This window comes from Sceloporus occidentalis, unplaced genomic scaffold (assembly GCF_023333645.1).
Source record: "Sceloporus occidentalis isolate IW3139 unplaced genomic scaffold, rSceOcc1.0.p SCAF_11, whole genome shotgun sequence".
In the NCBI taxonomy this organism is placed as follows: domain Eukaryota; kingdom Metazoa; phylum Chordata; class Lepidosauria; order Squamata; family Phrynosomatidae; genus Sceloporus; species Sceloporus occidentalis.
Window position 1 is genome coordinate 13,982,162 of NW_028316991.1, and position 26,779 is coordinate 14,008,940.

The 26,779-nt window shown below is 38.8% G+C and overlaps 1 protein-coding gene across 37 annotated transcripts in view; it reads left to right on the top strand.

The window, feature by feature from the left end:
* Positions 1-26,779, top strand: part of LOC149305615 (regulating synaptic membrane exocytosis protein 2) — a 271,086-nt gene that overhangs the window by 87,467 nt on the left and 156,840 nt on the right. The window contains exon 5 of one of the 37 annotated variants that reach the window (XM_089477198.1): positions 21,837-21,872. The exons of the other annotated variants lie outside the window; for them this stretch is intronic. Coding sequence (XP_089333324.1) covers positions 21,837-21,872 — 36 coding nt within the window. The remainder of the gene's footprint in view (positions 1-21,836; positions 21,873-26,779) is intronic. 37 annotated transcript variants of the gene reach the window in all.

Here is a 26,779-nt window from a genome sequence, read left to right on the forward strand (position 1 = left end):
ATGTAGGTGCCCAGGGGTCTGGACATTCACAGAGCCAACACTTCTCATGTGCGGCAAATAGGAGGGGGGGCAAATCCATATTGGCGGGCGATTCTGGCATTAAAAACTAGAATTAACTAGTGTGTCCCTAACTTTCCAACTTTTGTAGAAGCTGCTTGGTTTTTGCAACCTGTGAATTTCACTACAGAAAATAATATCCTAGTTTTGTGACTTTATGCTCCGAATCATGTTCACACTTAATGCCAAAAAAAGTCACAAATAGCTTTTTCTCAAAATAATGTATTGATTTTTAAATATAAAAAACACATACCAATAACATACAAAGTATGAAAAATATATACATCAATTCCAATCCATTATGAATCCAAGAATCACATTTGTATTTATAACTTCAATTTCATCAGGAATTAAAATACCTACTTAAACAATAATCTAATAATTGAGCCATAAAATTACCAATCAAAACCCAATTTCGAAATGGATCAAGACTAGTTTCCCTATTCAGGGTTAAATCATACTTACTAATACACTAAATTCATACAGGGCGCATACATTCAAGGGTGGCGGTAGGAGGAAGGAGGAAGAAGTTAATTATCAGTGACTAAGATATATTTCGAAGACACTATACCCATTGGGGTCTTACATTGCGTACAATCTGGTATAAGAAGCCTCAAGGAAGTTAAGATTTATACCAAAATGAAAGGATATCTAAATGGTAGAATCAGAGTTATTTGGATGAGTATCCATCATATATTTAAACCACAGAGACCATATGTGATTATATTTGGAAAGATTTTGATTCACCAAATAAAAATATTTTTCCATTTTAGCTCGATGCGTTATTTGATCTGTAATCTCTTTCCAGGTAGGAGCTTCATCTTTCCTCCAAGCTCTTGCCATGCATGTTTTTATAGCTAATGAGATGTTAACTGCCAATAGTTTACATGCGCTATCTGAGGGAGGTAGGGCCAGATGAAAAAGCCAAGTATGAGAGTAGATGGAAAAGTTGCATTTAAATATATATATGAAAGAAGCTTAGAAGTTTCCAGCTTAATATTATCCAATATTAAGCGCATAATATTATCGCAACAAGCCCACCAAATATGAAATTGGGTCCCCTCCTCATAACCACATCTCCAACATAAGTTAGAGTTTAAATTAAAAAATGTACTTAGGCGGGAAGGAACTAAATACCAACGATGTAACAGTTTAAAAAACATCTCTTGGATATTAATTGCATGCACCGCGCTCCTGACTTGTGACCAAGTGTCAGGCCAACTTTCCATAGGAAATGTAACCTCGCAATCGCTTTGCCATTTTTCTACAGAAAAAGGAATTATATCGTTTTTTGGCTTATATGTATAAGTCCTGAATTGGGATTCAGGAAGTCCTGGCGCTGGATGCTGCCCATACCTTTATGAACGCAGATCTCGGAAAGCCTAAAGGCATTACATAGGACACTGATCTAGTCTTCTCGAATGCTAGGTTGGTAATTGCGCTGCTTGCGTTGTAGAGGACACGTTTAATTGTGGTCTCACAGCAGCCTTTGCCTCGGTGCATTATTAAACTTACAGTAAGTCGAGCACTTCGACTGTCTAGAGCTTAATACGATATTACAATTATAAATTCTATACAGGTTAAACTCCCAGAACTGCAGAGCCATAATCACATCAGACAGGAAAGCATTCTCATTTTATGGAATATTATATCAGTGATAATGCAATCTGATTAGTTGCAAATGCTTATGCAGCAGATAGCAGAGAGGATGTATATTAAGCTTTTGTATTCTCCTTCGCTCGAGATCAGGTTACCGAGCCATTGCTTTGTTGGTATATTTAAGCGTAGACGTGTCATATTATACTTAACACGTACTAGTAAAGGTGTGTGTTTCGTCGCAATCGGTGGATTATTGTAGAAGTGTTTATTCCAAAGAGCAGCAGGTTACCATAGTTTTTAATAAAAGTAATAATATTTTTTCTAATTTTTTTTTTTATTTTTTATCATACATGATGGGTAGTAATAGTATGATTTTATTATAAAGGATGGGTAGTAATAGTATGATTTTATTATAAAGGATGGGTAGTAATAGTATGATTTTATTATAAAGGATGGGTAGTAATAGTATGATTTTATTATAAATGTTGGGTAGTAATAGTATGATTTTATTATAAAGGATGGGTAGTAATAGTATGATTTTATTATAAAGGATGGGTAGTAATAGTATGATTTTATTATTAATGTTGGGTAGTAATAGTATGATTTTATTATTAATGTTGGGTAGTAATAGTATGATTTTATTATAAAGGATGGGTAGTAATAGTATGATTTTATTATAAAGGATGGGTAATAATAGTATGATTCCAAAAAAATTGGTTAAAAAATATTTCTATGAAAATCCCAGAATATTGGACGTTATATTCCAAAGTGATGCTCAAATCTATGCCCCTCGAAGTATTAAGGTGCTCCTGGGGGGTAAAGAACAAAACATCTCTCTGTGGTGCGGGGGACACGATTTTACCTATACTTTGCTTGCTCATGTATAGAAGAAAATATTACTATACCGTGATAGTCATCATTATCCACGCAGAGAGTCATTAGAAAGTAGCCAGCAAAAAAAGAAATAGCCGAGAACAATAAGCGGGTGCTGCTCACATTGTAGAAGATAGATTGGGGGGATCGGAGGGGCTCGGTACGTGTCCTTGTGGTGCAGAAAAAGGCCTTGCCACCTTTAAGTGGGGTCACGCTATATTAAGTGACGTTGCGTGACTCTGTACGAAGAACTGGTGCCTGAGACACGAACGCCTTTTCGGTTTCCAGTAAAAGAGCTAAAATTAGAGGCAACAAAGATAAGCCACTCAGTGCCCGTGGGTTCAGTGGGTGACCGTGGGTTCAGTGGGTGCCCGTGGGTTACGTGGACCTGTCACACCCGCCGCAGACTGTCCCCAGGGTGAGTCAGTAACGTGGTAATGTTGTTACTGCTTGTGCAGTGATCTATAGTAGTTGGTACAGGGAACCGCTTCTGATTAGTTGCTATCAGAGCTAAGGGGGGCAAAACTTTGCTAAAGAAATCTGGGAGAAAAAAAAACAACTAACTGCTTCAATCTCACCTCTTAACACACAAAAAAAACTAACCACAGAGATGTGCGATATAAATCAAATGCCATAGGTAAGAATGTTCAAGTATGTCTTCATAAAACCAGCTTGATGAGAATAGTCATAAATAATTCTGCAATGGTTCTGTACGGCAGCTCACGCTGTGTGTGCTGTATGTGGGCTTTATTCACTAAACTAGAAGTTTGCAGGTACCCTGAGACAATATTATGTCTTTGCATTATAAGAGGCCAGCTCTACCCTTCTTATAGGAGAAGCTCGTTGGGGTCGTGCAGCGGGAGACCCCCAATAACAGGTAGAATAGACGGCTAGTAGAGGGTTCTTTGCTATCTTGGTAAGGACATGCATCTATAATCTAGAGAACTAGAAACCATAGCGACAGCCCCGACGGTGCATCGTGATCTTAGTGAGTTGACGTGTTTCAATGACCCTACAAACCACTAGAAGTTTAGAATGCTGCAATAGTCCCGTAGCATATAAACTCTCATTTCTTTAATATAACCTAGAGAATTACAAATTGGCCATGAATCGTTTGGAAATAGAAGAAAATTGCCCTCCAGCAGTATTTTTTTTTTTCATTAATCATAGCTGACAGGTTTGAGCCAGACCACAATACCACAGGGTTTTTTTTATTATCATTGAGGTGATATGTGTAGAACAGATAGGAATACAGTCACAGCACTCGAGATCTCAGTAATGTATGTTTATTTTTAAAAATCCTATATTACAGAATATGGACCATACTGATCTCATAATCAGACTAAAAGAATTATTCACTAATTATTTCAAGTACTTTAGAAGAACATTATTGTCTGTGGTTTTGTAGAATTGTATTATTTTCTTGTTATTGGAATTCTCATGATCCTTAGTCCACTTAGTCTAAAATAAAAATTGTTAATATGTCGGAAATGAATAATTTACAATGTAGGGGATTTTTAGAAAAAATATTATTTTATGATTGAAAAATAAATGGGTTTGATATATTAAGGATTAGTCAAATTAATCTAACTTACATCCTAATGCAAACGTCTATATGTCTACTCTTATGGTTGGCCATCTGTGCAAAATGGTAATCCAGATTGGTTTTAACCCTTAGCATACCACAGGGTGCGTCACACACTAGAAAGCAGTGAGTTAAACTCATTTATACATCTTGATGAGTGCAAGAATGAAATAAAACAGTAGATAAATATTATTAGATTATTGCTTAAATATAATTATTGATGATTACGATCCATCCAATAATACCATTGTCATTACTTTTGTCACGTGTTTTACATCCAGATATCAGTAGCTCCCACTGACCAAAATATGCACACATAAGCAGCTTAAATATATACATGTACATACAAAAAGACATAACATACTGTATGCATACACACACACACACACACACACACGTGTATATATATATATATATATATATATATATATATACATATACACACAGAATATGTATGAGGTATGTCAGCTAAAAGAATGCTTCGGACCTTCAATAGTTAATTATTAAATAAATGATGATTACTGGGAATTATTTTCCTTTTACAATTCCTTTAGTAATTTACTGCTATTGGACTTTGGTCAGAACCAAATTAATCATATTTTGAATTTGAGTATTATTATTATTATTATTATTATTATTTCATAAATCGCTAAAGGCTGTCCTCATGATACTCCATGTATTCATCACGTCTTATTCTTGCTCTTTCAGAGGCGCTACACAACTTAACAGCTACAGTATTTGGGTGTATTTGGAATATAACGCTGAGGCAATTTTTAACCCCTTCATGAACAATACCAGTATTCATCTTTTTCTTGTTGCCATACCCACTCAAATGACATTGTAGGGCGTAACATCCCTGGGGTCCCTACATTGTCGTAACATCCCTGGGGTCTGTATCAAAATCTATATATTTATAATTTTATTTTAATTTGTATCACTATTTTTGATGTTGTATTTTTTTAATGTTTTCACTTTTTAAAAAGTGTTTCTCTTACTATTGTTATCTTGCTGTAGCTGTTCCAGTAGAGATCCATAAGCAGGGCTCTCTTTACAGCCCTGCACTCCTGATCACAGTGTGATCAGTCAGCAGGGGAGGGGATCCCCAGAGACCTCAGCAGGGCCTTTTTTGTAGGTGTCAATGTTTTCAAACCCTTTAAAGCATATCGGCACTCACAGTTTGCACCATTACACTTCATTTGTCATCTCAGAGCTAGTCATTGCATTAGACAGCCTGATCTCCCGTGTGTCTCAGAATGTACTGCCGTGTTCTGGTGGTTCTAGAGGTTCTAGTTCTGTGTGCCATCATGTGGTACTGATCTCTGTGGGTTGCTCGGTCGCAGGTCTCGCATTGATTTAGAGTGCAGACAGATGTGAAGTATGGCAAAGGATTGAAATGGAGCACATCATATAGATCCGTGTTTGAAGACGTTCTAGGCTGCCTGCACTAAGGTATCAGCGTGAGTCCCCTGCATGCATTGGAAAGGTAGAAACGGGTAAAGGACCTAACCTGTCAAGTAGTAGAGGGCTACTGAGGGCTACTGAGGGGTGAATAAATGGATAAGGTGCACAAACAGATGATGGTGTAAAACGAGTTAAGGGAAAGAGAAGGTTAGAACTAGGGGTGGGGGTAAGGACTAAAGAGAAGGAGAGAAAATGTTAGGCGGAGACACTATATAGAGAAAAAAATGGGGCGAGAGATACCGGAAGAGAGCAGGACAGAAACAAAAGTCGAGGGAAAGCTGGGCAGTTAATAGCCACGATTAGCACCGGACCTAAATACATCAGTGACGGAGGTTTTGGTTGGTGGGTTCAACGACCATGCATTAACCCACTGCCACTTAATGGGTTAAATGACCATCGTCCGGCGGTTGCTCTACCGGCATCATAAATTAACACTCCGTGGCCTGTAAAAGCAAACTCTGTTGCAAACCAGGTATCCTGAAAAAAGTATAAGGGGGTCATCGCCCCCTGGGTTCCTCTGATTATATGAAGCTGCCTGAACTCTGCTGCTTGCAGATGGGGGTTGCCCTATTTCAGCGAACTTTATTATTCTTCCTATAGTCTTTCTAAAGTTTTTGCTTGAGAATAATGTGGGAATTGGCTGCCCATTAAACTTTGCTTTATTGGTGCTTCTTGCATAGTTTGTGCGCCATTCGAACGTTCCCTGCATTTTAGATCAATTATAATTGGGTGAAAATAATTATATCGCGTGAAGTCCTTTGAGATCAGTAGTTATACAATTGTGAAAAAATTATGCACGGAACGCATCCTCTTACTCTAAAAACTCTGCTTTGCCAAGACTTTTCAATCTACTGTACGTCGCTTTGTTCTAGATTTCTATTAGATTACAAAGTGTTACAATGAGTTTAGGAATGATGTCCATGCAGCGAGATGATACGTAAAGGGCAATGCCTATTCCACCAGCTACCAAAATCATTAGCTTAACTGTATAATGGGTGAATTTTTATTAAATAGGGTTAAATGACATCGATCATAGTAGTACCTATCTGTATTTTGAGATCTTCTCATCAAAAACCAAGACAAGTAAGTCTGAGTGCCAGGATGGGGGACATTTTTCCCCCAAGGAGGTCAAGACAATTTTTTTAGTTGTTTTGAAGCTTATAAACACTTAAACTTTAACTAAAGAAAAGATCAAGATTAAGATATTTATATATACCTTAAGCCAAAGATATAAAGGTGAAAATAAAACCATATGCTTGTCGCTATTTTCCCTATATATGTATATGTCAGGCTAAAAAATACCAGGGTACTCCTTTGATGCTTACAGAGAATGTATACATCCGTTATCTCTCAAAATTAACGACAGAAATTCAAATTAAAAATAAAACTCTGCATAAAAGGGACAAGTTTCTTAAATTCCAGTGACTGAATATTCTAAAAATAAAGATTCTTTAGGCTGAAAATAAGGGGAAAACGTAATGGATATCTTTTTTAGCAGCAATTTTCTCCATGAGTTAATCTGCTGAGATAAACCGCAATATCACATTAAGCCTCTTTCACCTCTGTTTTCAAGTGAATTATGTAAAATACTCTAAGAACCGATTGTCCACCAATTTAAAAAGTCAATAGTTGTCCAGTCTGCATTACCATTGCTTAGATCCGACATCGGCGATCCTTCCAGAACTATGGTGACGTTCCACCTTCTCCAATACAGTAAGTTGAGACTACGTGATAAATAACATTTCTAAAAAGTATATACCCAATTGGAGAATTATACGAGAAGAGGCAGATCTTGGGCTGATGTTTTGCTTGGTTGGCAGTTCTTTGGTTTAGTAAGATCACTGTCTATACAACGCTCCTTTTTTTCTTAGGAGTATTGATTAAACAATTAATACGTGTGTCCTTCAGAACCTCTCATCCATCTTGTTGAGAAATGGACAATTATCAGTTTGTATAGGCAATGGGGGCACTTGTTGATCAAGTAAACATGTGAATCCCAGAAATATTCATGTGAATCCCAGAAATATTCATGTGAATCCCAGAAATATTCATGTGATATTCATGTGTACCAGTGGAACAGATTTGGTGGCAGAGGAATAGGCTTTAAATAAATGTTGAGCGCCAAAAGAGAATAGAATGCCAAATACCAGCTTGTGAATAATATCTCCAGAAACCTGTTACTATTAGATTTCAGTTCTGTAGAAGAAGAAGGCAATGACATTAAAAAGTGACAGGCCTGGACTGGCCATCGGGCAAACCAGACAAATGTCCATTGGGCTGGTTCCCAGCAGTGTCTCCCACGTATCCTTATTGCCGCTCAGTAGATATTGTTGAATGGCCCCGGGTATGAGATATTATGAACAGGACAGGATTGTCAAGGCCATGGTTATAGGATTTGTACTTAGAATAGTTAGCATTAAGGAGCTCATTGATCTTGACTTGTATGTTTTTGTGAGTATAGAGATGAGAGGCCCTACTTGCTGAGATTCTCTGGATGTGCATCTTTTCATGTTGGTTTATCAGGAGCTGGCACAGATGTTCACTCTACAAATGGTGCAAGTCTTTCTTCCACTGCTTTTATTCCCACCCTTGCCACTAGTGATAATACATCTGAGGTCAAGATCTCACCATTGAACCACTTACCACCAATAAATACACCAGTAGAACCCACCACCCAGAATTAAATGTAATTAAGGCAGATTGAGAATTATTATCCTTGGCAGTCCATGTATTTTTTGTATGATAACATGCAACGCATTATGTGATATACTGTGACCGTGCAGCATACGCCTTTTGGTGATATGATTCCGAGTTCTATCACAGAGTGTTAATTAGTAATCCAATTTACCACATTAGAGGTCACTATACTAATATACTGCCAGCTTTGTTCTATGTGACTCTCTAAAGGCACCTTCAGACTAATTAGTGGTGTCACAGAGAGCTTCTGTGAAAGACCTCATGTACTCCGGGTCATTCCATCTCACGTCTAAGGATGAGAGAAGGATTTGTCTTTCTAAAACGGGGGAAAAAAATTATTGAAATTACAGATGATTATGTGTCTGCTCATGCGCTTCAAGGCACATTTAATATCTGTCATAGTCTATTTCCTTAAACGAATTTTCATTTGCAAAGTCGAAGAATTTCCGCTGAAGTCAGACTTACGCTCATATACTGGATAGGCTTCGGCCCCACAACTACGCATCTGATACTTGGACGGACTGAGTCTCTGACCACATGCCTTATATTATATATATATATATATATATATATATATATATATATATATATATATATATACCTTTCTGATATAGATAACATAAACCTGTCCAATATAAAGGAACACTGCACATGGCATCTTGAGTCTGCATCCTAAAGTAATGGCTCAAGCCCCTACGAGCTCTTCCTGGATTCTCGATGTAAAATGTCAGCAACACACGCTCTGCCGTTCTCGGAGATATCTGGTCAAGCTAATGCTGTCATGCTCAGTCCTTGAACCATTGCCTTCTAATGGATGATGCTATCCCCATGATAAAATGCCCCTGACATACAGAACTTCACACATAAAATGTCTAATACGTCCTTGGGAAATCCCTGGGATGTCTCCGTAGACCTGATGCATTATTTTGGTTCCCCGAGGAGAAAGCATTCCTCCCTGACTTCTGCCGGATCTGCCCCATCTCCATTCACTCTCTGCTTACCGACCCCTCCGATTGAAGATTACGATCCATCCAATAATACCATTGTCTTAACTTATTACTTTTGTCACATATTTTACATACAGATATCAGTAGCTCCCACTGACCAAAACATGCACACATAAGCAGCTTAAATATATACATGTACATACAAAAAGACACATGATACACTCTGCATACACACACTTTTATATATATACAATTATGATTACCGAGAATTTGACTGGTCAGAACAATTAATCATATTTTGGATTTTTTTTTTAAAAATCTAGACTTGTGTATATATATATATAATCAGCATTAATACCGTAAATGACTATATATATATATATATATATATATATATATATATATATATATATATAAAGTCCAAAATTAACAATTGCACTCCAAATGCCAAGTTTTTGCCCGGTGCCAAATAACTGTAGCAGTAAATAATATAAAGTCCAAAAATAGTTACCGGCACTCCAGGGACTTTCCAAATAATCACACAAACAACTTCGGTTTTCAAGTCAACGTTTCAGTCTTGTTTATTTCAGACTTTCATCAGGACCTATATATACATATATATATTGGGGCAGATTCAATGCAGGAAATCTATCACAAGTACTTGACTAGCAATCCTCATAGCAAAGAGAAAAAATGAGTCAATATATCTTTTTTTAACCTAATTTCTCCATCGCAGCTTATGGTGGTGGGGGGGTGCTATTCAATCGCATTTGTGTATTTATCTGCGCCAATCTTTTTTTTTTTTTAATTTAAAACATTGAGAAAAAACAAGGGAATATTATAATCATTTTACGCAACTGAGGTTCCACCCGGGATTGATTTTATATACTGGGGTCATAGAATATTTGTTAACAAAGCTCTTATTCTCCGCTAAACCCATGCATTTTTTACCAGCGTTTTAAAATCTGCAGTCTTTATTGATATCGTCATAATCAAGGCTACTGGAAAAATTGCTGGAGCAACACAATTGCAGATTCAGCTGTTACAAGCCGCCTGCACTGTTCCGATTTGGAATTGTTGTAGGAAGGTAATGAGTTTTGCAAACAGTATACATAATATTTTAACACTTTTGCCACCACTAAAAACAACATATGCTGCGTGCTGTCTCGTGGAAAGTGTGGGATGGCATAAAGAAGTAAATCAGTAAATTATGGATTTTTTTGTTTAAATGCATTATATATGTGTGGCTTTAGCTTTGTTGTGATTGGGGTTTGAATTTAGATTTTTGTTAGGGTGTGTCATTTTAGTTTTGTGTTTTGAATTATTGTTACTTTTAGAACCATTTTTTAATTAAATTGTCTCCTTTAGGCTAGGTTTCCACTTGGGTTTTTTTTGCTAAAAACGCCCATAATAACACCAATTCAGCCACACAATGCGGCCAGATGTTAGCTGTTCTTCAATAGGAAATCGCACAATGCCATATCCACTTGGCGTTTTTCTGTTTGCCGTTTTTTTAGTCCTCTTTGGAGTTTTTCTGCTTTTTTGGGCTCTGTGGCAGTTTTTCAAAATCGCAGCATGTTGACACTCTGGCGTTTTTTGCAAGGAAATCTTGGCGTTTTTCTCCAATAGAAGTCTATGGGAGAGAAAAAACGCCATGAAAAAGCTATGTGGGTTTTACCTTGGCGTTTTTTATGGCGTTTTTTTCCACAGTTACAATGCAGAGGATGGACCCGGTATCTGTGTGTCCTACGAGAAATAGAAAATTCATCAACTGGATCCTGCGTGCCAAAAGCAACAGCAAACAATTTGCACCATCATTTGGGCCAATCTTCCTAGAGGAGCAGACATTCGGAATAAAGCATGCCTTACAAACCACAGAAAAGAGACAAAAGGGTCCGCCGGGGCGAGTTTAAGTAGAACTCTACCAAGGAAATGACATCAGGGGGCAGATACTTGCCATTTATCCTAATCCCTTTTAGCTGGGTGAAAATTCTAACGTGTAAAGGCTGGAAAAACTGCCTAAGGTCAAAAAAGCAATTTCCACAGAAAGGCTAAAACGCCAGAAAAATCTCCAGAAAAAACGCCAAAACGCAGGAGAATGCAGTGGCAGATTTCTTGGCGTTTTCCCTGGCGTTTTTCATCAAGAAAATAACACAGGACAAAAACCCAAGTGGAAACCTAGCCTCATAGTGATATACATATCAAGGATCAGATAAACTTGTTGTTGGGTATCTACATATTTCTACTCTGTCTGGCCATACTGTGGATGATAAGGTGACCCTGGCACTTTAAGGCCAGTGGCCACCAAATTACATAAATGTGGCCCCCAGCTGGGCATATCCAGCCGCCCGGCGCACGTCCTGTGTGAAGTCTGGCTAATCCTGGATCACAGCTTAGTGACAATCAGAACTTGGATCCAGAAGCTTTACATGGCAGGATACCCAGAGCTCTCCCTCGTCCGAGGAGTGACTTTGCAGTGCTAGCCAGCAGTGCAGGTGGAGCTAGTCCTGCATGGGGCGTGGCTAGTGTCATGTAGGGGAAGGGCTATCCCCAGAAAGCATTGCGTTAGAGGGGAAGTGGGTGCATAGTGGACGTGGCCAGAGAAAGAGGATTCACCTGGAGATGCAGGGAAGCAGCTCTCCACCCGGAGACTCCTGGTCCAACTCGGAGAGTTCCTGGGTATGGTAGTAACACGGCTGCTCACAGTTGACGGGTAGCTTATTGATAAACTTCCAACTAACTCAGGATGGAACTCACCGTCATTACATCTGTCTGGCCAACATTCTACATTCAGAACTATTCTGTCCATTGTATCCACCTTTAACTGTTCAGTCATTCACTTCTAGTTTAAGGACTGGCAAAATCCATTCTCTGCATAAATATCTGCAATAAAAAATGTTGTATAACTCATTTCACTGCACCTTTTCAGAGTAGTTAAAGATTTCCTATTTTATTGTTTGAATAGTGAATTCAGGAAGGGGGTGAGGGGCTGTCGAAAATGCTTATTCTACATAATTGGTGCGTGGCATGCCAAGCCAAGCTGAACTGAATTGCACAGAAATACCGCTGTGTTCTCAGCTAACACAATGATGAATGATGATATAATCTTCCAGACTTTCACTGCCATTGCTATTTTTTAGATAGAAAAAGAAAATCGCTTGTGGTATTCTCATCTGCCTTCTTGTAATTATAAATTCTATATAGACTGAAAATGAATGTCCAGCCAATTTTATGTAAAACAGGTTAGTGCTGACTGTCTCATCAAATATCCAATTCATATACATAGGGTGTATGTATGTGTAGATATCAATATGGGCTTAGTTATTTACTCGGTTTTACTTGAATTGTTTGATATATTGATATATATATATATATATATATATGGAACAATACAACAATTTGAGATAAAAAAATGTGACATGTGCATCTAAAACGAATTAGCATACATTAACCTTTATGATATCATATATTGGCATGTGACTGAATACATTCTGCCGGTAGAAGCGGTGACCTATTTAAAGAACTGGAAAGCGACAGGATCTAAACTACACTGTAAGCTGTAATGTTGTAGCAGCTGATTGGAAGCAGATAATAGAATTTTGAGAACTAAACCTTTACAGGCTGCCTCAACACTATGCATCCTTACTGCCATGTTGCTCTCTAAAGGATCAGTAATGGCTAGATGTGAAGGGTACTCTTGAGAGACACTTTAAGGCTAAGAGTGCTGTATCAGCAAAACATGATTACACTTGTTTTTGAGTTTTATGTTCCACATCAGTTCTTATTTGATTGCATGCAATTGGATTTTAAGTCTCTCTCCTACTGGAGAGGAACTGCTACATAAAGGCTTGTCGTTTTGACTTGTAAACCAGGAGTGGCGGATGTTGCTCATTTGAGGGTCTAGTTCTTCTCCTAGAAACATTTGACGTTCCATATGAACATTGGGGCATCTAATGCGGAGACATGTAACGCCATGGTTTAGTTTCATTTGACAGCCAGATTGAAGGGTACCTTTTGGTAAAGACCATCAGTACAGTTACCAGCTCCGTCAGAGAATATGGGTCAGGGATATAGGGAATTAATATTGGCCCTTATATTTGAAGAGAAGGGGACCAATAAATTATATGCTACACTCCTGCACATTTACAATGAGTGGCTAAGGACATGATCTTTGGCACGAGAAGCAATAAAGGTAAATGCGAGGCGTCAACGGGCGCCATCCGATCAGTATGTGCCCAGTGTGCCCAATTGGTTACAGCCAACATTACCTGTACTGAAGTCTGTTCCCTTCTCCCTGAACCCTTACAAAGATTGCCTGAACCAATAGTTAGCAGTAAGTGACAGCATTAAGGGGAAATAATTGAATAGAGAAGTGCACAAGAGTGCTTGTCCAAATCCGGATAGAAGGACGATGAGATAGCTTCCCCCCAGGATAAATACCTAAGGTGGATTTTTATTTCATATAAATAAGTTTGTTTGTTTGTGGCGCTTAAACTGTTCAAGTTCGACTTTATTAAAAAGGTTAATTGTTTTTGGGGTTTTTTTTAAGTATATCTCCATCTCTATAGTCCACATCTAAGGCTGAAGGTTCAGGACCTATCTAAACCAAAAGTGGTGTTAACATTGGCATACCAAGCCCCAAATACTATTGTCTATTCTAAAAAAAAATTAAAAAAATGCATTAAAATATTTATTGCATCATTTTCTGCAAAATATAACCCCTCTCACACTTCAGGTCCCAAACCTGTGTTAGCGTCTGTGGCTAGAGGTGGGGGAGAGGATGAGGTCAGCCCCAGTCACAAAAGCAGGACAGTGGGACAGCTACCTGGGACAGTGGGACACTGCCTGAAAAACCAGGATTGTTCTGCAAAAACCAGGACTGTTGGGAGATATTCAAAAGTCTGGGTTTTAACCTGTCCTCTAAGTCTAATTCCTTGGAGGACCACCTTAACAATAACATTAGCTTGTCTAATGGTGATATAAACTTTCTCATTTCTATATTTAACATCCACAGTGTACATTTTGTCAGCAGTTAACCTACTTATATATAGCATCAAGGTCATATGGAAAATTAACCTGCCTTGATCACATTAAAGGCGAAGGAGTCACAGGCCAGTAATTTTGTTTACGGCGGCTCAAGAATTGAATTGAGAAATTATACATGGGTGTATGTAAATCCATAGTCAACTGTGCGATGTGCTGCAGCTTATAAGTGTGGACATATTCATCCAGGAGCTCCACTGGTGGTCCACAGCCCAGGTATGGCTCTTGTGGACTTTTACCTCTATTTGAGGTCGGATTATAAAACTACCTCGAATATAAGATGAGGGGTATTTTTCAGAGTATTTGCTCTTAAAAAACTTGTATTTTAATACAGCCCTCTCTATGCTCTCATACTGTTCTTCCTGTCCACCTGTCATAAAGAGGGCTACGTGACTGTAGACTATATATATATATATATATATATATATATATAAATCATTACATGGATTAGCACCCCTATGCCTTTCTTCGTGAGTTCCTGTGTTGATCCCCTTCTACATGGACAGTCAGTCTCTTAATTCAAAGACAGGCAATGGCGTCCCTCCTTCAGTTGTTATCTGAGCACTGCCTCAAGAAAGATGATTGTGACAATCCAATGGCACCCAGAGAGCCAAAGGTATATTGTACTTGGATCGTGTTGGTCTGATTTATCAAGCGTGATTATAACGAGTTGGTCTGTGAGTTTGTCCTGTCATGAGAGAGACGCTGGAAAAGTCTACTGACAAGTAATTGAATTCATTGAGATCCATTGGGTCCATTGGCCCATTAACTAAGATACAAGGTATCACTGATTTGTATTTTCCCTACTGTAATCTTAGCAAAGACTGCTATTTGGTTGCAATGTGCTAGATTTATCACCATCATTTAATTCAGCCCATTATTACCGCTTGATCTACAAATTTTCAAGACTGCAGGCATGGGAGGGCTATCATCATTTGGCCTGTGGGGGTAACGCAGTAGGGTGTCTCATTAACACAGCAGATTGGAACACATTTGGGAACATAAAGCCATATAAAGGGGCTACATGGATTAGGCATCTCATAATAAGAACAGGGAGCAATTGACCTCCTGCCAACCCAACCCCCCCCCCCCCCCAAGGCCTGTCCTGTCAGGGGAAAAAAACTACTTTATTGTTAGAGGATTAGAATAACTCATGTATCATTACAAAGGGTTACTGTTGGCTAAAGCTGTGAGATTAAAAAAATGTATCCCATTACATATCATAGACATAGTGTTATTACTATAAAACTAATGAAAACTAAAGTTTTACTTATTTTTTGACTAAGCATAATTAGTTTCTTTTTCTACACCATAAAGAAAACCATACATCGAGCACAATACTTCACAGTATTATTGACCTGTTTCTAAACATTTACTATAGAAACCCCAAAAAGTAACAAAAACAAATTAATTCTTACACACAGCTATTTGTTGGTTTCCAAATCAAACCTACGTCAATGACCTCGTTAGTTATGCTAAAAGTTACGTAGAGGGCAGTTGCCTTGAATGATAAGCGTGCAGAATGGTAAAGATTTGTTTTAAATGGTGTTTGGATCTCTTTATCTGTATGAAAATACTTCTCTGGGTTTAATTGCTATCTATAAAAAAAAAAAAAAAAATCAGAAGAACCATGTCCATAAAATGAGATCAAGGTTTTTGAAGCAGTGATAGATGACATCATTAGCATCCATACGGAAAGGAAGAATAAAATCTGTGTAAGTTGCATAAGAGTTAAAGCCTTGCGTTTGTAAAATAAATACCCTGACGGTTTTGGTTTCTCTTGCATGAACTCCAAATTATTTGGGTCTTTTAAGATGGATGAGGAACATCTTCTACCTCTTCAAGTAATGGAGGATTCAGAATAAAATTACGGTAGTTTACAAAAAAAGGTATAACATTTACTTTTCTAAATTCAACAATTTCATGTGAGTAGAAATTGGTCTGGCCAAATAATAGAAACAAACATCTAGTCTCTTCTGTTGTATTGGTGGCATCAGATTTTAGATGGTAGATTTTTCTTTTGTAATGCCATAAAGTAAAAACAGTGAGTGGAGAATTACTAAAGGGTAAGAAATAACTGACACATCAAAGATATCAGCGCTGAAAATCATCTATAGCATGTATTCCGCATTTCAATTCAGATTTATATTTTCCATCATGGGTTGGCTGGGCATACTGGAGCACCATGTTATACAGAGGCATAATATATAAAAGCCTTGTGGAAAATGTCACTTGCGCTCGGCTGTTATAATGGCAACGTCCAATCAGAGAACACTTGCTGTGCTATGATTGGACTGTGGCAGAGTTAGCATTATGATCAGACTAGGCAGCAGCGGGTAATATGGAATAATATTATGGCTTGTTTGAGTTAGCTGGGTTAGTGGGGACAGAAGGGGCGGGAAAAAGGGGAGACGCAAAAGAGAGACAAAGGAAGAAGTGTGATGGAGAAGGTGTGTGTGTGAGTGTCAGAAACAGGAACGGAGCGTAGCGCAGGTTTGGTAAGTAAGGTGTTTTAATGAGCAACTAATAAACAACATACAGTTCCAAGGAAAGAAACACGGCAGTGTAGATTCAAAAACGAAGGCACAGTTCCAGATAAAGGGCAAAGGCAAGGAGCGTAGTCAAAAACAGTTCCGGGGTCAAAGGCAGGCGGCGTAGGTTCATAAGCGAGGTCACAGTTCCAGTATAAAGGGCAAAGGCAAACAGCGTAGTCAAAAACAGTTCCAAGGTCAAAGGCAGGCAGCGTAGGTTCGTAAACGAAGGCACAGTTCCAGATAAAGGGCAAGGCAAGTAGAGGAATCCAATAAAGGGGAACAAAGGGTCAAATACCGTAATGTCAAGCAGAAAGTTCAATAATCTTCGAGAAGTAGGTGATAGGGAATCCACAGGAAACTGGCTCAACTAGCAAGCAAATTGTGAAGGGATTATTGGGCTTTTATAGGGTCTCTAATTAGAGGTTTCCTCCCCTTCCCACCTGATTACCTCTTCTGTGCACCTGTTCCCCTCCTCCACACACCTGGTGCCCTCCCCTTGGTGTGAGAAGGATAGGGGTAAGGGAGTCTGGCTCCTCCCTTGATTGGCAGCTCCCTCCTGCCTCCCTCCATCCTCCGGGACGAAGCCACGCCCCCCCGCCACGAGGAAAGCGCGCGCTTTTGCCAAGCGCGGCGTGCGGCAAAATCGAGGCCGGGGATATGGCCTTCCCCGCGGACGAGCGATCGCGCCACGAGGGAGCTGGCGTCCCGAATCCGTTCCCCACGACGGCGATCCCCGCCGTGAGGTAGGTGGCCGTCCCCGGTCCTGACAGTGAGTGAGTGAACCATGAGTTTGATGACAGAAATACAGTACTTTCCATGTAATGCTCTGGAGCCGCCCATCATTGAATTGGTTGGCCGCCCATCATTGAATTGGTTGGCCGCCCATCATTGAATTGGTTGGCCGCCCATCATTGAATTGGTTGGCCGCCCATCATTGAATTGGTTGGCCGCCCATCATTGAAGTTGAGTTTTCTCAATAGCTGAAAATCAGCTCTTGCTGCGCCTGCCTTCAATGTGAATAATATCACCGTCTTAGAACAGTAATTAGATTATGTAGAGCAAAAATTAACCCCTTTTTGTATGAGTTAATACTGTCAGAAATTAACAACCAAATTAACACGCTTAATGTGTAGTCTTTCGTGGCACTTTCTAAAAAGTTTTCTAATACCATAAGTGAAGATCGAAAGCAAACCATTACAGAGACCACCATCCCGGGGATTTCAAATAGTCATAAGTCATGTATCATTTCTACATTCAAAAGCAGAACTTATCTTGATTGTTGTCTGCTATAAGCAGTGCAGTATTCCCCAGAAACCGGCATTTCTTTCTTAACGAGTTTAAGGCATGCAATAGGAAGAAGTTCACATTTATGAAAATATTTCAGGCTGTTTTTCCGTTTACACTTTCTTTAAAGAAAACGCGGAAAAAATACATTTGTAACTGAATCTGGTATTTAAAAGCGGGGTTTGTAGTGAGATGGAATGAGCCAAGCTGTTTGAAACCACGTTTAGATTCTTCGCGTCTACGTGTTAGTACGTACAATTGTGCTGTATGTTCCAACGGCATTTAAAGAGCATTGTCTACACAAGTGGTAGGTTAAGCGGCAATCAAATATTTATGCGTGGCTGGAAAGGCGGCTTTCAATGCCATGCTGCCTTGGTATGAAGTTCTGTTCTTAATGAGATATTCTATCGGTGTTCATAAATTAACCACACAAGGCATGCATTAGCCTGATGGGCTGCTAATGCCACACGTGCCTTAACTATTTACTTGCCAGAAGGATGTGTAGCCTAGCACATTACTATGCCTTGCTCACCCTAGCACTGAGAGAGTTAAACAATTAGCCTTTTTCCTTAAATGGCATGGCAGTAATCACATAGAGGCTCAATCTAGTTCATACACTTAGGAATAGATCTAACACATAGCTATCCAGCTGTTCTTGGACCCCTGTAAATATCAGCCAGCGGGCAAAGGCTGGGAGGTGTAGCTCATTAATGGCTGGAGATCTCCAACGTGGCCCTCTCACAAATGCGTAGGGTTGACTTCTTGAGCTTGAGTCCCTTCTGTGAGGTTCTACAACTCGTATACTGCAGGGGGCAGCATTTTACATATTCTGGCCAGCAACATGTGAAACGGATATGTGTCCCTAAAACAAAAGTAGCTGATATGGCAACCATACAAATGTCAGTATCACGATTGCGGTATCAGTTAACGATCATTTGTATTATAGCTGAACAATTAAGATACCTGTCCAAGGATCGTAGTAAATGCAACAACTAATCTAAGAAATACGTAGAACATTGAAATAATGAATACAAATGTTTAATATGAAATGATAGTAAATATCCACATTAAACCCAATAATTAATAGGAGTGAATCCAAATATATTTAGTGCTGATTTTAGCAGGTTTGTAGCAGAAGGAAGGTCTGTTTACTTTTAGGAACGGCCTGCCATCGAGATTTCTGTGTTCTTCTCCCTGTGCATAAAAACTTAGGGAATTCTGGATAAAAGTTCTGGAGAAAAGGGACATAATAGTGATGTTTATGCATATTATTAACATAATATATATATATATATATTATTCATTTAAAAAAGGCTGGAAAAAAATGCTTGTGTAAGCAGTACAATAGTTATAGGAACCTGATAATCGAAACAGGAAATAGCGATCAATCTATGCACCTGTATTGACTAAACGTACACTTTTATTCCTTCAAACTTGACAATAACTTATGTACCTGACCTTGAAAGCGTTCACTCTAAAAGCACTTAAGAGGCAAGAGGGTTACTGGTTATTTTATGTACATACAACTTTACCACGCGCCATACATCACTACAATCAATTAATTCTTCTGTGGCCATTTTTTTTCTTTGCGGTGTAGCGTACCCACCAACATTTTAGGTATCCAAATTTGCATACTTATGTTGAGGAGGGTCTGAGAAGAGGGTCCCAGAAGTGTGTGTCGGGGGTGACCACTCATTATTCCAACTCTAGCTTTGCATGTAGGGGAGATCCTTGCTTCTCCCTAACCGGCTCATGCTCCCCACTGCCTACAAAAGGGGACAGGAACAGGGGACAGTGCCCGAGAATCGGGACTGTCTTGCAAATAGCAAGACTGTTTTGGGAGGCAAAGGTTTTGTAGTAGCCCATTTGTCATTTCTCGGTTCCACCTAATTTGTGGAATTGGTCAGTTTGCCCTTTGTAAGAGTTACCCTCTGTAAGCGTAAAAATCTTGTATAGCTCCTTCCTGATGTTATCACCCTCTCTGGAATGTGGTATCGTAATCCCACCCCATCCTGTGGGTAACCATACTGCCAATAACTTATATCCGTAGCCTCTCATGTAATCGTTCTTCTCGGATAATCATATTCCCCTACTGAATATTATCCGCACCCTCTATCAGATGATACCCTATGTTTGGGTTGAGAGTGATGGTGGGGGTAGACTATGCCAGCAGGGTCTGTCTTCCATGATGAGGAAGTGATTAAGTTGCCTCCGATCACTAACCTCCTTTATTAAAAACGACTGTACTTGGCATCGCTTTGGAGGCTTGGCAGATGCCTAGTTTGGCATCATGGATGAGCCATCTTTTCCTGTTTATACCCTTTTTCACAAGACTTTGGAGATTGTGTAACAAATGGATCAATTAGAATCCCAGGAAATTCTCTTCCTTGATGCCAGGCAGCTGAAACAATCCTTAGATAAACCTCTTCCAGTCCTTTACGGTGTACAGACCAGTCTTAATGGCGTTTTAAAAAGAGTTTCAAATGATTTCTTAGAAGCATTTTGACTATGATATGCAATCAGGGCTTTTGTTTGTTGCTAAATAAGCTTTTTGTAATGAGCAGTCGTTTCTGAAATCCATGTCCTGCCGGTCCCGCGGCTGAATAAATCTCTTTGATTGGAGGTTATGTATGTGGTCCAAATTGGTGTTTTTTCTCTGTCTCCTCGGGGGAGATTTCTGGATGGTTCTGCCTACCGCTGTGCAGAAAATGAGCTTTGTAGGCACTTTTTAAACAAGTTAATATTTTCTGCCAGATACCAATACTGTTTATTATATAACTTATAACATACATAAATCATGTTCAATTATACACGTACAAAACTGGCAAATAAAATTATGGCGTCTTGAAGGAAAGCAACTATTTGCCATTTACGCAATTTCTCCGAAAATCTTTGGTTTTCTAAAACGATGACAAGGTAGAAAATATAAAAATGTATGTTTCCATGTTAAAATGGCCACAGTGTTCTAGTGTGTATATAGCAAAACTATACTCAGGAATACAAAGTAATTAAATGTTTGATACAATTATCTTTGATCTAACAGATGAATATATCACGTGTTGGAGTTGGTAGCATGATTGACTTTTTTTTTTTTTAGATAGACACCAGATAAAGAGAAAGTTTAATGTTTTATAATTCATTAGAAGGAATCCAGGAATAAAGTCTTGATCCTCCTTTTCACATCATAACTTTTCAGGAAATATTAGTGATCTACATGTTAGTTTCCTATCAATAAAACCATTAGTGAAGGTGGAAGACTCATAACTAATACTATGAATTAGTATGGGGGTTTTCTTTGCGACCCCATTTGATGGACACTTTGGAGTATTTTTTTAAGCAGCTTGGATATGTATATTGTATTCTCAGTACCTTCTATATATTGGTAAATTAATAAAATTGGGGGCTCAAAGATGTTGGCCATCTGCTAGGGATCTGCTAGGGAAGTTCCTTTGGCTTTTGACCCTAGTATCTGTCTCACCTGGAAAACCCAGTCATCTCCATAGCAGAAGAGTCTTCCTTCCAAACTTCTACCAAGGAGGCTTGGGTAGAATTACTGCACTTAGGCTGATAGGGATACCAAGTGAACTACTTGCCAAATTGCTCAGAGCTTTTTGATGTGTGATTAGATAACATTTTAAACATTGCTCTTAAACATCTCCATAAAAATAATCTCCAAGGTGCTCTCTGCTACTCATTAGACTTCAAGGTAAGAAGAAGCTACTCATCAGTCATGTACGTCTCAACAACCTTAAGTAGCTCCTTGAAATTACTTCTGACTTCTCTCCAAAGCAGGTTCATGTTTGGAGAACCCGCACCAACCTCCCGAGCGGCTCTCTACTTGACTAAAACAAAGCCATTCAAATATTAACTCTTATTAAAATTAAATATTCTAGGGTGGAGCAACTAGTCAAAGAAAGACTCTTAACTTTAACCAGTTTTGTCACCCAGCTAAAAGGGATTAGGATAAATGGCAAGTATCTGCCCCCTCCGGATGTCATTTCCTTGGTAGAGTTCTACTTACACGCCCCGGCGGACCCTTTTGTCTCTTTTCTGTGGTTTGTAAGGCTTGCTTTATTCCGAATGTCTGCTCCTCTAGGAAGATTGGCCCCAAATGATGGTGCAAAATGTTTGCTGTTGCTTTTGGCACGCAGGATACAGTTGATGCGTCGCGTATGTTTGTTTGTAATGGATGTTTGTTCCAAATGGTGTAAAATTCAATATGAACTTTGTTTTGTGTGAATACTGTTTGCTTCCAGCCTATTTCTCGTAGGACACACAGATACTGGGTCCATCCTCTGCATTGTAACTGTGGGAAAAAACGCCATAAAAAACGCCAAGGTAAAACCCACATAGCTTTTTCATGGCGTTTTTTCTCTCCCATAGACTTCTATTGGAGAAAAACGCCAAGATTTCCTTGCAAAAAACGCCAGAGTGTGAACATGCTGCGATTCTGAAAAACTGCCACAGAGCCCAAAAAAGCAGAAAAACGCCAAAGAGGACTAAAAAAAACGGCAAACAGAAAAACGCCAGACAGAAAAACGCCAAGTGGATATGGCATTGTGCGATTTCCTATTGAAGAACAGCTAACATCTGGACGCAGCGTTTTTTTCACAAAAAAACCCGCCGTGTGGCTGAATTGGCGTTATTATGGGCGTTTTTAGCAAAAAAAACAACAAGTGGAAACCTAGCCTAAAGAATATTATTGGTGGAAAACATGTGCTGTTTCGGTGGAGATTATGTTGTTTTGCTTTCTATAATAAACACATTTGAGTATTAGCGTTTCTTTAAAACAGCAGGACTCCCATTTGATTGACGGCTGATTCCATTGCCTCCGAAGCAGCTGAGCCCAAAAGGCCAATAAATGGTAGTATGTTTTTGGCAAGGCTTTCTCTGGTGTTCCGTTATACTGGCAGCTCCCTCCTTGTGTACTGTTTCCAAGTGACATTTCTTGTAATCATTACTGATCCATTGGGCTTAATTACAGTTTTACCTCCTGATACCAAAATTGCAAAAAAAAAAAAAAAGATTTTTTCTTAGGGTAAAAATCAACTGAATTCCTCAGTAATATGTAATATTCTCATTACTTTTTAAATATCAAAGTTACTCAAATGGATTTAATGCAGATATATTTCAGGTGAAACAAAAATGAATTTTGTAACATGGACACTTTTTTCATTAACATTTTCTAGGCACACAGAATGTTTTTTTTCTTGTGTGCATTTTCCCATCTTAATGTTAAAAATGTTTTCATTTTCAGCAGACAAAAAAGCTCTTTTCACATTTTCAGCAGACATTTTTTGCATTTGAATGTGGCGTTCCACAGCATCTGTGCATCTGTGAGGAGTTCCCTTGTATGAATTTTAACACTTTTGGCTAATTATGGTATTTAAATATGACATCTGGCTATCCAGATACTGAATATCATTTTAGGGTTTTTTTTTTTCATAAATGCTGCTGAAACCACAAACCTGTATTGCGGAAATCATTAGCAAACCACGTTCGCAAATAAACAGAATATTAAAGCATGCCAGGGAAAATAAGAGTAGGAGTGCAAAACAGGAATGAAAGAAATAAACCATACTGTATAAACTTTAGTACCTCCTGTGAGTTAGTACATGACCCCATTATTCTTTCATATATACAGAATATATATATATATATATATATATATATATATATACACACACATACATATATACATACATTGTTTAAAGAGGAATCAATCATAGTTGCTAACAGTCCCGAAGTTGTCGCCTGGTTCATAACACTAATTTGGGAGCTCTGCATGTGCAATGGCTGAATTGGAAGTGTAGACCATGATGTCTTTATCCAACCTATTTATAGTAGGTGGACTAATGCGTGACAGCACACATCCTTTAGAGTCCCACGAAGCACTGGTAAGTACAGAATAATGTATAGTTTTTCCACCTTAGACATGTCTGGGTTATTTTGTGTGCATGAACATTTTTTTTTCTGGAAGCCCCATTTTCTGCTGCTTTGTTACATTGCCCGCCTTTTGTAACATTACTTCCAAATTATTTTTCTCTCTAATCGCCAACCGCCACAGTACGCTACAATCTGATTTTGAATTCCATTACGCGTGCCTCTCCTGTTCCTGTGTTCTGCAAACATCCAAGGAACCGTGCCAGTGACTTACATGGTAACTGCTTCTTGGCAGCATGCCTATTAGGAGCTCCGGGGAAGAAGTGGGCAGAGGGTGGGCAGGCAGTGTGCGCGGCAAAACAGAACTCCTCTGCCCAGGGAAAGAATAAACTTGCCCAAGGAAGTAGGACTTGACTAGCAATATATCTTCCCAGACGGTCTAGTAACTTTGTTATAGTTAATTTTCTGCTCCACACACTTTTGACATGGTGTAACTGTATTAGAAATGTTTGATTTATTATTTTCCAACTCAGATCCAGAACATCTCATTTTAGTATATGAAAAGTTGGTATATAGGGACATTTCACAATTGCTCAGTTCCTGTTAAGCTCTTTGCATGACGGAGAGGCTCCTTAGATTATAGTTCTATAATATCACACACAGTACTTTATTTTATAGATGTTCTTGAAAGGAAATCCATTTAGGGTTTTTTTGTAATATACATAATATGGAATTCAAATACAGTAGAGCTTTGGATATATTAATAATTTCAGGAAAGCATCACATAAGTGCAAGTGGGAACTTTATACCATAACTTGAGCTCCTTAAAGGAACAAAAACATCTGTAGGACATCATCTCAACCATTTCCTCCAGGAAATTTTAAATGTATTTAATAAAAATGCTACTGAAGTACTTTGAGTTCTGCTAGAGGCGTGAGATAATGAAACAACCTCCATTGGCCTCTAATTTAGTTTAAAACGAACCTTGGTAGCTACCTAGCAGAGTTACCTCTTCACTGCAGTTCATTGACGGCAGATAAGACTCATCCAGCCCACCTAGTCTGCCCGTTGTCCCTGATGTTGCCTTAACCGGTCTTTAGTTTTGTGTTAGGTTCAGGAAAGCTCTGAAGGTGGATTTTATATATTTCTGTGCCCATAACAAATCTAACTATACCTTAGAACATGAAGGAGAAGGTAGAGATCGTAAAAACATGCGATTCTCATGACTTTTGGGAACGACCACCGAATATGATGCGGAAACTTCTAGAAACAGTTATGCAGGGTTAACATGCATTCTGTAGCCAAATAAATGGTTGAAGGAGAATTTCAGCAGGTATTACAGCGGTTTGAGTTATTACCTTTCATATTTAAACCTGATCTTTTAAACATCTGATGTTTCCTGCAGCTGGGAGTAAATAGTGGCGATGAATCATCTTCTTGATGCACCTTCTTCATTTGTTTTTAAATAGTTTAGACAAGTTGGCTTTTTTGAGTAAATTGCGATAGGCTTTATATTCCTTCCAAGGCATATCATATTCAGCATATCAGTCAGACCATTCTATCCATTGATTGCCCAGAAGCTGACATAGTAGACAAACCTCTTACAGACCATTCCTGAAAACGTGCCTTTTTCTTTTAATTCAGAAACATTTTCTGCTGCCATTTTATAACCATTATTTCTCGGTAGCCAAATCTACTTTTGCTCATGTATCTACCTCCATGGAAGCTCATGGTCATCACACATGGGGGGGCTGGTGGAAGGTAATGGAGTATAATTGTAGAAATGCGTTCAGTCAGATGCCTTCATAAAACCCAAAAATGTCTGAGGACAGAAATATGTAGCGGAAAATAATTTTTGAGCTTTAACCTGTGTTGTTATATTAAGGCAGGGCTTCATAAGGACAGCAGCAGGTTTTCAGCACTTTTCCACATTGTGGACCAGCTAGGGACATCAGACATCTTTGTGTATGCGTGCATATATATATATATATAATATATAGATACATCAAACGTGATGGATTTCAAAGACGCTGCATTTGGAAGGATACATTTTTAATATAATTTGATTGCCAAGGGTTACAACATGTATTCACAGGCGATACCGGCCCGGCACTAATCAGCTAAGTACCATAATCCTCCTTATAGGGCAAATTCTTGCTTGACCTCCAGCTATATACAGCACAGGGTAACGGAATTAAACCGTGACCCTCCTCTTCTGCTTCCCCAGCTTGTGTGCTGGGTCGGAAGCGCAGGAGGATGTTTGGGCCGGACATGTCACCAAACGTGCTAGAATGGGAACTTATATACCCAGACCCTGCATGACGGATAATTAAACGGAGTGAAGAAAGGAGGATAATTAGGGAGAATGCAGCTGCTGATTATCAGGCAGATTGTATGATTTCACCGAGGATAGGAGGATTAAATAAAAGTTCCAGCGAGCGCAGGAATTCATGCATTCGCATGAAAGCGGTGATTTTGCTTTCCCAGATGTGCAGCGGCTGATTGAAAGGTAAAAGCAATATCTAAAGATAGAGGCTGTTTTTGTTTCGTATAAAAATGCACTAATCCCCTGGATTTAATCTGAAAAGTTCTGCTAGATTAATCTTTTTATTATCATTGTCTTTGTTATGAAAATGATGTCTGAAATGTCTTTGCTTGTCTTGCAAATGATGAGTATAACGTTTACGGGGGCCGCTGAAAAGCAATTAATACGCAGTTTCAAATGAGACGGGTTCTTATTCTGCATTTTTCCTTTTAATTATACAATAAGAATTGAATGCTTTGCTGAAAATTCACATTGGATTGCAGCGTTTGGT